The sequence below is a fragment of the Crassostrea angulata genome, chromosome 5 (genome assembly GCF_025612915.1).
Source record: "Crassostrea angulata isolate pt1a10 chromosome 5, ASM2561291v2, whole genome shotgun sequence".
NCBI lineage: Eukaryota > Metazoa > Mollusca > Bivalvia > Ostreida > Ostreidae > Magallana > Magallana angulata.
This window is the reverse complement of record NC_069115.1, coordinates 49,360,252-49,372,509: the sequence shown is the minus strand read 5'-3', so window position 1 is coordinate 49,372,509 and position 12,258 is coordinate 49,360,252. Positions and strand designations below refer to the sequence as shown.

Sequence of the window (12,258 nt, the reverse complement as noted above, 5' to 3'; positions counted from 1 at the left end):
AAAGTTGAGCCTAGCCTTAATAGTAATGTCACGCATGTTGAAATTGTCTATATTTAGATTTTTCTTTTTCAGGTGTTTAAACTATTGAAGCTCGTTAAGTAAACAATGTACAGATCTAGGGAATGCTGACATTTAAACTCTGACGTAAAGGAAGCGGGGGAGAGAGGCACTGTGTAGATAAGAGAAAACTGTAAGTGTAAAAGAAATTTAAAGAGGTACTTCATGGGATATATATTTTCATGATTTACATGGAAAATATTTCATTAGAATTTCAGAAATTGCCTTGAGATTGTCTTTTGTGAAACATGTACCGGTACTGTTTATTTGGTATCAAATAAATGGTCTGGATACCTGATAATGGGATAATATTTAGATGATTACCCTTTGAGGAACCTCACTGGGTATTTAAATCCTATCTATAAAGGCTAATTTTCTCAGCACAATAAAAATGAAGAGTTTTGTATATGTTTCTCATCATGAAATAGGTGTATCAATAGATTGCGTAGTTTTTTAGTTTGAGTGCCACGTTTGCAGTGGAAACATTGGTGAAAGCAAAAACTGCACACATATATATGTACTTTATAGTGTTGGATTATAGCTCAAAGAGAGGATATTATAAAAAAGTATTGGGATAAATAGATTCTGAAAGCAATATATTGTGAAAGGAATTAATAAATATTATATTTATTGGTGTTTGGTCTGGGTAACATATGGGAAAATCAGAATGCACCGGATCAGTTTTGAAAAGTTTCCAAACAGGATTCAGGTACAGTTGAAGTAATACTGAGATGTGTGGTAATTAAATCCTTGCATTCTTATTCATATTTTAATTTAACATACTTACATGTTGTAAAATGTTTTTAAAATATTTTTCTTTTTATAAAAGAACTGATCAGATGTTAAGTTTAATTAAGCCCATAAATGAAGTGGTCATATATTAGCCCCAATGATGATGAACATGAAATTGTGTATACAGGTACACTCACAATATAAAAGTTTATGTACTGAAATTATGTAACATGTATGTTAACTTACTCATTCTAACATACACACATTGTTTTCAAGAATCTCTTTCATAATGAAAAAAAAAATCATTATTCTATTGAAAATTTGTTAGAGCTCATAATGATGACGTTTTCTGTTGTGCTACTATATACATACAACTGAAAAAAGTTGTACAATTGGGCAATGTGGATCCCACATTTAACAGTGCTTCCTCTGCAATTTTTTTTTTTTTTAATTTCAAACCAGTAATGTGTATAAATACAGATAACAGCCAATTTTTTTGTCAAGTACATGTATACCCCAGCTGATTATAATCTAAGCCACCTGTCCTATTTTGAAGCCTTAATTAAGAGAGCTGAATGGTTGTAACATTTTGTGGACTATATTAATCTCCCTGAGACAAAGAGTTCTGTTTAACGATTTAGAAAAAAAATTCAGATTTTACAACAAGAATATATTTAAGGTTTTTTCTTTACTATGAAATGATATTTTTGGCTAAAAATATAGTTTCTGAAAATTTTAAGTTAATCTGATGGATATTTTGCTAATCATCTATAGCCATCTAGCCCTTAATATAATTACAAAGAAAGTATATATTGTGTATTCACTTTAATTACAGGATTAACAGTAGAGCCATGTGGGCTCTCTTGTTGCTGGGACTGACGGTCAGTTCGGCACTTCCTGTGTCATCAGAGGATGACAACTACCTGAACCTGTTCCTGGTGAAGGTCAACAAGAGGTCGGCCATCCATGACTTGGCTGCTGAGCATGGCTTCACCGTTGCAGACGAGGTTTGTAATATAGTTCATGACTGCACTGGACAGACAAAATGAACTTGGTCAATAATATTATAATTCTGTAGATATATCAGAATTATGTTTTTACTCATTTCTCTGTGCAAAATATTTTGTTTAAGCTGTGTACAATATTTAGTTTTGTTTGGTTGTTTAAAATATTGAGTTTTGATTGGTTGTAGCTGTGGATAGTATTTAATTTTGAATGGATGTAGCTGTATACAATATTCAGCTTTGATTGGTTGTAGTTGTATACATTAATAAGTTTGATTGGTTGTAGCTGCTTGCAATACTCAGTTTTGATTGGTTTTAATTGTTCACAGTAATTATTCAGTTTTGATTAATTGTAGCTATATATAATATGTAGTTTGATTGGTTGTTGGCTAGCTGTGTACAATATTATATTCAGTTTTGATTGTTTGTAGCAATGTACAATAATTAGTTTTGTTTGGCTTAGTTGTTTACAGTATTCAATTTTGATTGGTTGTAGCTATGTACAATATTTATTTTTGATTGGTTGTAGCTAGAAGAGCTGGGTTACCATCTGCTGGAACATAAAGATGTCTCCAGGAGATCAAAGCGAAGTGCAGAATCTCATGTCCAGAGACTCAGCAATGACCACAGGGTAAGATGGATTCGAACGTCTCACTATTTATCTTACTAACTGAAAGAAATTCACTTGCTTAAAATTTTTTTAAAGATCATGTTGACTGTTCTTTTACATTCATTATGAATATTCATTATACCCCCGCAAACGAAGTTTAGGGGGGTATATTGGTTTCACCCTGTCCGTCTGTCCGTCTGTCCGTCTGTCTGTCTGTCCGTCTGTCTGTAGACGCAACTTTGTCCCCCCTATAGAATTTTTTATTACTGCATGGAACAGTTTGAAAATTTGTACATATGTTGAACACCATCTGAAGATGTGCACCTGCAATTTTTTTTAAGATCAGACAAGATTTAATGATTTTATGACAGTATTCATTTTCCTTATTCTATATATTGTACACTATTGTTGAAAAGTAAGGGAGGTAATCCTTACAGATTTTATTAATTAATTAATAGAAAACACTCTAAAATATATTTATATAAATACATCCAGATGGATTTTTTGTCTTTATGTCTTAATTAATAAAAAATAATTATTTTTTAAAAGTATTCTATCAACTGACAATGCAAAGTTTTTGTTTGTCAATGATAAATTCTTAGGAGCTAATGAGAACATCAAAGACAAGTTTGGCTGAATTCATTTGTCCCAAGGGAGCCATTATCTGAGCCATGGCTCAGATGGAGCATGTGTTTAGGGGAAATTGATAATCTGTAAAATGGGTGATGGTTTTGGGGCTATTTTAAAACTGTTTCATGTAAACCAAAAGGTCTATCATTATAAGGAAATAAATAATATAATTATTAATAAAGAAGTTAAACTATTTTTAGAGGTTGTTTAAATTTATTTGTAAAGTAATTTGATGAAGTGACCCTATTGGGCATTAATTTAAATGAAATTCAAAATTACTGATATGATTGTAGTGTTTTGGCAATTTTAAAATTGTTTGTAATATTAAATTTTCTTTTTTACATATTTTTACATAGTATGGTAATTATGGTAATGTTTTGGGAGTTTATTAAATTTAACAAGCTCATCAAAGAAAATCATAGTCCTATGGGATCAATTTTCTGATATGGAGTTCAATTGTGCCATAGGAGAAAGTGAGGAAAATTTGAAACAACTAATTGCATCTGTCAAGACTCTTATTAGAAAGATATTGAAAGTTTTATCAACAGAAGAGCATTGCTTGGCTACCGGTATTTCTATTCACTGCAAAGGGAGGGGTTATTGTCATTTTGTTGGTTTTTCTTTAAATCAATTAAATTAAAAAAATATATCATCAAATACATACATTTGTAAATGTATTACTGTTATAGATATGTATTTACAGTGAAATTCTGACAATTTTGATTTTTCTTTTTCTTTGTTAACTATTTTTTTTTTGTATGTGTTCCAAACCTTAATTATTATTCAATTCAATTATTTGTCCCATTTGAAATGAGCCTAGCGGGGGTATTAGTCCCATTAGGACAGTTCTAGTTAGGTTTTAACTCAACAACTAAAATAACATGTAAATTTTTGCACACTAGACAGAGTTAAAGATACATTAGAAAGTCATGGTCAAATTTAGTACATTATAATTATATTAATTATATATTTCAAACTTAAGTGCAGTAGGGTGCATCCCTCTCATGTATTTCACATACTTTTATCTTCTTATATTGGAAGATATGCGACCATATATTTGTATATTTTACTACAGTACTATCAGCTGTATCATTATCACACACTGGTACATGTATTTAACGATAAAGGGATTTTGGTTTTATCATTTAGGTCCAGTTTGTACAGCAGCAGAAGCTTCTGATTCGAGAGAAGCGAGAAATTCTTCACGACAAACAGCTGGAGATGCCAGAGCGAAACTTTGACCCCTCTGAATATTTTCGAGCCCCAACGCCACACTTGTATAGCCGGGGGTTTTCTGGTAGTGAAGGTGTGACCTTCAACGACCCATACTACAAAGACCAGTGGTACTGTGTAAGTATTGAGGTCAAAAGGTCATGCAAGAATAAACATTAACAAGATAATTTACAAGCTGTTGTGATTACTAAAATTCCTCTTAATAGAAAAAAAAATGAATGAACTTTTATTAATCTTAAGTTTGACTAACCAGAAGATTGTGTATTTCAGGAAAATAATGGACAGTCAGGTGGAACGAAATATATTGACCTAAATATAAAGATCGCCTGGGATCAAGGTTACACCGGCAAAGGGGTCACGGTCACTGTGTTGGATGATGGGATAGATCACAATCACCCTGACCTTAAAAAGAATTATGTTAGTATGATTATAGATTGATAACTTAAAATATTATGCATTCTGAAAGATTTATATGAAGTATTGTAAAGTCTTGTCTAGCATTATTGACATGTTTATGACCGTAAGTTTATCAAGTTTCTCCCTTTGAAAAAAAAAAAATCAAACCAATTAAGAAATTACAAGCTCTTTAAAAATAGAAAATAGAAAAACTTTGTTATTCAGTACATGTACTAATTTTGTGATCTCTTTGAGATAACATGTATTTTTTCTGCAGTCCCCCTTTGCTAGCGCTGATATGAATGATAAAGACGACAAACAGAATGACCCTATGCCAGACACAAGAACTCCAGGAAACAGGTCAGAGAATATTCTGGTTGTATTCAGTCGTATAAATAAATTAAAAAAAAAATTGTGATCTTCACAGACAGTTCTCACTATATTCAGTCTTATAGAGAAAACATTGGCAACTAATTGTAGAATAAAAAGCTATATGCTGGTGAAATTTAAAGATTTTGAACTATTTTCATATTAACTTGATAAGATATTTTCACTGATTGTCTGTTTTGTGATTTAATGCCAGCCAGAGTTGAGGTAATGTATCAGATATATGTAAAGTCAGTGGTCTAAGCATGCATTAAAATTGCAATCTTTTAAAGCTTGTTGGTTAAATTGTGCAAAATGTTATATGTTTTGAAAACCTATTTTTTATACATATATTTTATGTTGGATGCTCAAATTCTTGACCTCTGCATGTGCTGTTATTTATAAGTGTACTTGTTTTAAATGCCCTAGTTTACCATATTTTGTTTTTGTTTGCATTTGTTTGTTCCTACTTGCTTGATATGTTTAGAGTTATTCTGTTTTGGTAGAGATGGTATGGTTAAGTTTACGGTTTTGTAATTCAAAAGACATAAATTTCTACCTGTAATGTCTATTGTACATGTGGAGCATGGCAAAACACTGGCATCCCTGGATGCATTGTCCACCCATCTGTCTGTCTGTCTGTCCGTCTTGAAACTGGATAATCCACTTTAGCCATTCCTGTTAAAAGGGCCTTAATTCTTTTAATGTCTTGATTTAGTATTGTGAAGATTCCAACTTTTTAAAATTATTTTAAGAATTGTAAGGCATTTTCATATTAATGTCAGACGACACGTTCCTCAATTTTATATAACTTTTTCCAGGAATTTGTTACTGGTTTACTACTACTTTGACAAGCTTTCTTGCAAAAAATTAGGGAACCTTATCAGGCATTTCTGCAAAATACTAGAGTATGCAATTTCCTATATAATCTTCTTGAAATTACACTTGAATTGCTGATATAAAAATAAATAAATGTACAGCACATCACAATTCACTACATGTATATTAGAACTCTATCTCGGCCGGGGCAGGGATTTGAACTCACAACCTTTAGAACCTATACGCTTCTGGCAGAGAGCGGCCACGGTTCCAACCACTCAGCCATCTAGACAAATAACCATATACAAGTAAATTTTAATCATTACAAAATTAATATGTTTTATTGGAACTCTTTATTACGAGGAGATACAAAAAAGATGCTCGAGGAACGTGTCGACTGACCTTAAACAAATAATAATGGATCATTACTAAAACATACATGAACATGTAAAAAAGGTTATCTCTTACCCTAGTTTTTCCATAACTAAGCTTGTTGATAAATATGCTACAGGGATATTATTGTTTTTATATGTTTGGGATCAGAACACCCCAAATACCTTGATACAATGTATGTAGATTTCACTACCGGTAATGGGATCTGTTTTTTACCTTCAGTCACGGAACTCGCTGCGCCGGTGAGATTGCCGCCGAGGCTAACAACAGTGTCTGTAGTGTGGGTGTGGCATACAATGCCCAGGTGGGAGGTAAGCTGTCAATCAATCAGTCAATTCAGGCAATGGACAGTCTATAATGCTAACCAATGATTTTGGAAATCTTTAGATAAAAAACTAGACTTGAAACTGGTATTGAATTAACAGGTATAGGGCTATCTCTATCATTACAAAAAGTACCGTGTTGTAGATTTTAACTAAGCTAGGTTGTTTAGATTATACTCTTTCTACCAGTAACGTTAAAATCTGGAACTTTACCAACCATTCAAATAAAGGGGGATAACCTACTTAAAGTTTCTTAAATTTGTATGAATGGCACATCTATCACCCTACCTACATATAATTTTTGAAAAATTTAAATATGATTTGGTCTCTCTTGTTTATTCCATTGATTCATGTAATCTTGAACAAATTTGAATATGTGTAAAGAAAACATTCAGTAAAAGATAAGTATTTGTGAGGTAACATCTAAATTGATGATTTTTTTTTTCCTTCTAGGTGTGCGTATGTTGGATGGGGAGGTATACGATTCCATCGAGGCAAAGGCCTTGAATTACAAGAACCAGTTTATCGATGTTATGAGTGCCTCTTGGGGGCCCAGGGACGACGGAATGACCATGGAGGGACCGGGTCCTGCTACCAAGGACGCCTTGGAAGCAGGGGTCAAAAAGGTCAGAATAGATTAAAATGTAGATGTGTGTCTTGTTTTATTATTCAAGAAAAATGTCTCAAAAGAAGTCCATCAGTCTCTTAATTGGAATATTTGAAGATATTTTTTTTATTGGCTATCTGTATTGTTTGCCATGTATATCATTCAATTTTTTCAAGATGATGTTGTACCAGATCAAAGAGATCTGTCATAATTTGATAGAATATGAAATCTTATTTTTGAAATATTTTTATACTGAGATTTCATGATTTCGTTAAACTTAAATATTAAATACTATTGCAGGGACGTAATGGAAAAGGTATTATCTATGTGTGGGCTACAGGAAATGGTGGTGTCCATGACGACGACTGTGGATGTGATGGTTATGTCTCCTCCCCCTACTCCCTCTCTGTCGGAAGCATCACTGACCGAGGCCAGGCGCCCTACTTTGACGAGAAGTGCGCGTCCACCTTGACTGTGGTTCCCAGTGGGGGAGAAATCCGAGCGGGGGAGTTTGAAGGACAGCCTAAAATCAAAGTGGTGAGTTATAGAAGGAGAGGGTTAAAAAATCTCTTGTCAGCCCTTAATAGGGTTGCAATCTGTCTGGAAATCCTTTATATCACTGCTTGATATTGAAATACTGTATAATTATCTGGTACCAGGTAATTTTCACAAATATGTAATTTTCATCTTTTTTGTGATAACACGGCAAAATTTCCACGCGTAGAAATTATATCCGGTATTTTTTGCCATAAGAAACTTTTTAATTCTTAAAAAATGGCTGGTGCAAATATTAAAAAGAATACACATTTTCCCCAGTTTCGCAAATTTTGTGACTTGCGGAAAAAACTGGATATACGTTATTAGCCCTAAATACCATAGGTTACCAGTATATTGGCACTAAAATTATAAAATGAGCAGAGAAAAATTTATGTAGATTAAATGAAATAAAGGTGTTATCATAATATTGTATTGTTCATGCATAGTACATGTAAGTTAAAGACTTTTCTTTGTACTGTAGGTGACCACAGACATAAATGGTGGGTGTATTCTTGGGTTTGAGGGAACCTCTGCTGCTGCTCCACTGGCAGCTGGCTGTGCAGCCCTGGCCCTAGAGGCAAAGTAAGTACAGTTATACAGCTATCAGCATTAGGTTTTTCATGGAAAGATGGATTTACGATTTCTGAGATTTTAAAGTTCTGAAATGTTTGACACAAAGACAAAAAGGTTGTTCTTCAAATCAGTGCTGACCCCAACTGATTATCATCCACCTTTTTTCTCTGTCATTTACATGTACATTCTTGAGCTGCGTACTCAACAGCTACAGATACGCATTCCACCTTCATATAATGTGATCCATATAGATTAATACAACTACAAACTTTCATGAATATTAGTCTTTAGAGAAACATACTTTACTACATGTGACCTTTTTAATTAACACAGCCCAGATTTGACCTGGAGGGACATGCAGCACATTGTCGTGGAGACAGCTAAGATTCCCTCAGTCGACCAGACGTGGGTCGTGAACGGTGCAGGGAAACACGTCAGCCACACATTCGGGTTTGGAGTCATGGATTGTGGGGCTATGGTTAATGCTGCTCTGAACTGGCAAACTGTTCCTGAGCTCAAAATCCAAAAATCTCAGATGTATGAGGTCAACAAGTAAGTTGCTTCAACAGTGAATATTTATTCCTTATTATTTTGTATGGTGACTTTATCTTCTGTGGGCTGCAAAATTTTCTGTTAAGATTTGCAATATTTTCTCAAATGCAAATAAATCGATTGAACATATATTTACTAATGTTTTTATCTTATCCTTGTTTGAAACCTACGTCATCAATTATAAAAATGCAAAAAATAGAATAGAAAAAATGTAACTAGAATTTGCAGAAAAAAGCCTAGTACTTATGATGTACTTAAAACTTCAGTTTAATGTCCTTTAGTTAAAAATGCAAATTTGTAATACATTATTGACTTGTCCACAATATTTGTGATTATTTATTATTTGCAAAATCTTCCTTTATCCTTGATAGGGCATAAGGTCTAGTGAAATCAAAAACACAGTATTGCTCCCCATTATTACACTGTCGTGAATATTTTAGGAATATTTAGTTCAGTTTTCTGTATGTTTTTTTTTTCAGACCTATCCCCACAAGAGACTGTATAACAAAGACTGTACCGTACGTCCCGGACGGCACTCCCATAATTCAACTGGAACACGTACAACTCTACGTCAAGTTAGAGCACACACGACGAGGTGACATCCAGATTTACCTGACGTCTCCCAGCAAAACTGTGTCAGAAATGCTGTCTACCAGAAAGAACGATAATGCTAGAGGCGGAATTGACTTTACTTTTATGACGGTTCATAACTGGGGGGAAAATCCATCTGGAGATTGGGAGGTGAAAGTTTGTGACAATCGTAAATCTACTTCGGATAACACAGGGAAACTGGAGAAGTAGGTTTTTCATGATGTTGACTGTTAGTTGAAATATCCTTTCATATAATCATAAATTAGTATGCTAAATTAGTATGTTTACTTTGTTTAATCTATCAGATTAAACACCAGTATACTGTAGATTCCTGATCAAATGTGAGGAAATAATATCTGCGAAAAATTCTGAGAAGCTCATCTCTCAAAAATCTTGCTTTTAATTTTCTTACATATGTAAACTACATAAATTTATGATAAAAATTTAATGTTCTTGCGATTTGATGCTAAGCCGCTGAATCGCGGAATTAAGTACTGGGTACTTGCGTAAATCTACAGAATCTACAGTTTTCCTTTTAATTTTTTTCTCATGTGATGATAAAGTTATGAAACCTTGAATATATGAAGAAAAAACATTAGTTATGTGTCTTTTTCTTACTCAGATTTCAGCTGATCTTTTATGGAACAGCAGAAACACTGACAGCTCGTAGCGCAGGCAACACAGAGTCCCACAAACTGCCCCTGTCTGCAGTGGAGACGATAGAAAAAGAGGAACTGAGGAAATCGAGGAACTTAAAACTGAAAAGGAACATGGGGGACAAGAGAAAGAAGGCCTACCATGAAACCGAGGTCAGGGAAGAAAAAGAGAGGGATTTCAAAGATGGGAAAGATTTCGTGGACCGCTTTTTGGATGACAAGATAGAGGATCGAGGGTTTGACGGTGAAAAAAGGCAGGATGATGACGGGCTGTACAAGACGGTACTTAGAGAGCTGGAGGATTTGCTGGATAAGAGGGATGACCAGAACAGCCATTACAGAGAAGAGAAGCGTGGGCGGGACGCCAGGCAGGACTTGCTGGATGAGATTGATGAAATCCTCCAGAGGAATTAGTAAACACAGTTTTTAAGGCTTTAAAGAGGATCAGTTGGTCATTAGGTGAATTTTACGGTGTTGTGTATTTAAACACAAAAATATTCAATTGAATATATTTGAAGGAAAAACTTGTCTATTTACATTTTTCCATTTGAATCAATATGAATATAAAATTATTATTTTAAATAAAATAGAAGATAGTGAATTAATATATTTTTTGACAACTTTATTTTGAGAATAATTCATTAAAAGTACACATGTACTTGTTAAAGTGAGTGCTACCTTTATAATTTTTTATCAATTCATGCTTTGAAAGCTATTAGTTTCCATGTTGACCAACTATTCTTATTTATTGATTATGTAAGCCTATATTGGCTAGAATGATTGAAAACTTGTGTTGAACGCAATAGTTTTTTCTGAGATTAATTTTTGGGAGCTGGGTTTTCTTTTGTATACTCTTTTTGCTACGCAGCTTTTGATTGATAATGAAATATTTTTTATGCATTATATTTTGAGGATTCTGAATCTCAATTTATTTCAATTTGTCTGCAATCAGTCGGCAAGATAGAAAAATCCTCACAAATAATACTTAGATGGTCAGGGTACTATTACTTAAAATATTTTCTAATGAATTGTTGAATTTCACTTTTGTAAATTTTTGTATAAAATTCATAACTTGAAAAATGAAATCCATTTTTACTCTCTTGATAGAGATCTTACTTTTATATCATTGAATGTTGAAATCCTTCTTTATTGTTGAGTATTTAGAATTCTATTTTTGTTGAAATCCACAAACTTTGTACATTAAGAATTTATTTTACATTTCTTGTACTCAAATCTAATATGTCTGAGCATTTTATGAAATCCAAATACATGTACATTGAAATATTTCAAACATCTCAACTTTTTCAATTTTTTTGTACGTTAAATATGCAAAAAAAATAATAATACAGATTTTATACTTTCTTTTTTTTTTAAACTTTTATTTTTTTTTGAGCTCTCTTCAGCTGCAAAATAAGAAATTATTTAATATCATGATCATTTTCATATCCTTGCCTTAAAAGTGTCACTTATTTTTGTTGTCACTTAATTTGCAAGAAATATCAGAACTGTTGACCTTTGAAAAGTTTATTGGTTGAATTTTTCTTTAAATTTTGTTATTTTTTGTTCTTGAATCTTTGTATAGATAAACTCTTGATCTCAGGAAAATGTTGTTTCTTTTATTCTTTCAATGAAAGCATGGACGTACGTCCCAGATCAAAGTATTATTTTAAAAAGTGATGTCTTAAAACGTTTCAAAGATTTTCAGTATTTAAGCATGGGACATTCTTAATAGACGAGAAAAAATTAACCGGACCAGTACTTGCTCTAACGTGACCAGTACACAACCGTTGGATTACCGTTTATTAGATATTTTGCTAATATACTTAGTTAAATTAATGAAGATGAAGAACTCTGTAAAATGACTTCACCTTTGACTTATGAACAAATATCATTTCAAGTAAATAGGCAACAAGTTACACCCGAGAAACCGATTAAGATGACTGAATGTGTGGTCATTAATAGATGAAGATATTTGTATAAAGATGTAGAGAAATATTCAAATTTTAACCCTAAAATACAGCTGTATTAGGAGATTTCCTTTACATGGGAACCAATTGTACATGTACCAATAATGTGAAATACATGTACATGTTGTATTTCACTTAAAGATTATTTTATATGTACGGATTTTTTCATGCATTAAAAAAAAACTGTTTGATTAATTTGCTAATCAATATTA

General features: G+C 32.8%; 2 protein-coding genes across 3 annotated transcripts in view; both read left to right on the top strand.

Annotated features, from left to right (window-relative positions):
- Positions 1-191, top strand: part of LOC128184630 (toll-like receptor 6) — a 41,427-nt gene extending 41,236 nt beyond the window's left edge. For both annotated transcript variants that reach the window (XM_052854186.1, XM_052854187.1), the window contains one exon: positions 73-191. The gene's annotated coding sequence lies outside the window, so the exon portion shown is untranslated. The remainder of the gene's footprint in view (positions 1-72) is intronic.
- A 298-nt stretch (positions 192-489) lies between these two features.
- Positions 490-10,561, top strand: LOC128184631 (PC3-like endoprotease variant B). The gene is made up of 13 exons (XM_052854189.1): positions 490-766; positions 1,625-1,796; positions 2,323-2,424; positions 4,183-4,383; positions 4,537-4,683; positions 4,940-5,022; positions 6,463-6,551; positions 7,017-7,189; positions 7,471-7,707; positions 8,189-8,289; positions 8,614-8,832; positions 9,312-9,629; positions 10,046-10,561. The coding sequence occupies exons 1-13, from the start codon at positions 711-713 to the stop codon at positions 10,491-10,493; spliced, it is 2,346 nt and encodes a 781-aa protein (XP_052710149.1). The 5' UTR covers positions 490-710; the 3' UTR covers positions 10,494-10,561.
- The last annotated feature ends 1,697 nt before the right edge of the window (positions 10,562-12,258 follow it).

What these genes read in the sequence shown, in the direction of transcription:
- LOC128184631 (XM_052854189.1), top strand. Translation starts at nt 711, where the DNA reads ATGGGAAAATCAGAATGCACCGGATCAGTTTTGAAAAGTTTCCAAACA. An exon ending in GACTCAGCAATGACCACAGG is followed by an intron (nt 2,425 to 4,182) that starts GTAAGATGGATT and finishes TTTATCATTTAG; the next exon opens with GTCCAGTTTGTACAGCAGCA. An exon ending in GCCCTGGCCCTAGAGGCAAA is followed by an intron (nt 8,290 to 8,613) that starts GTAAGTACAGTT and finishes TAATTAACACAG; the next exon opens with CCCAGATTTGACCTGGAGGG.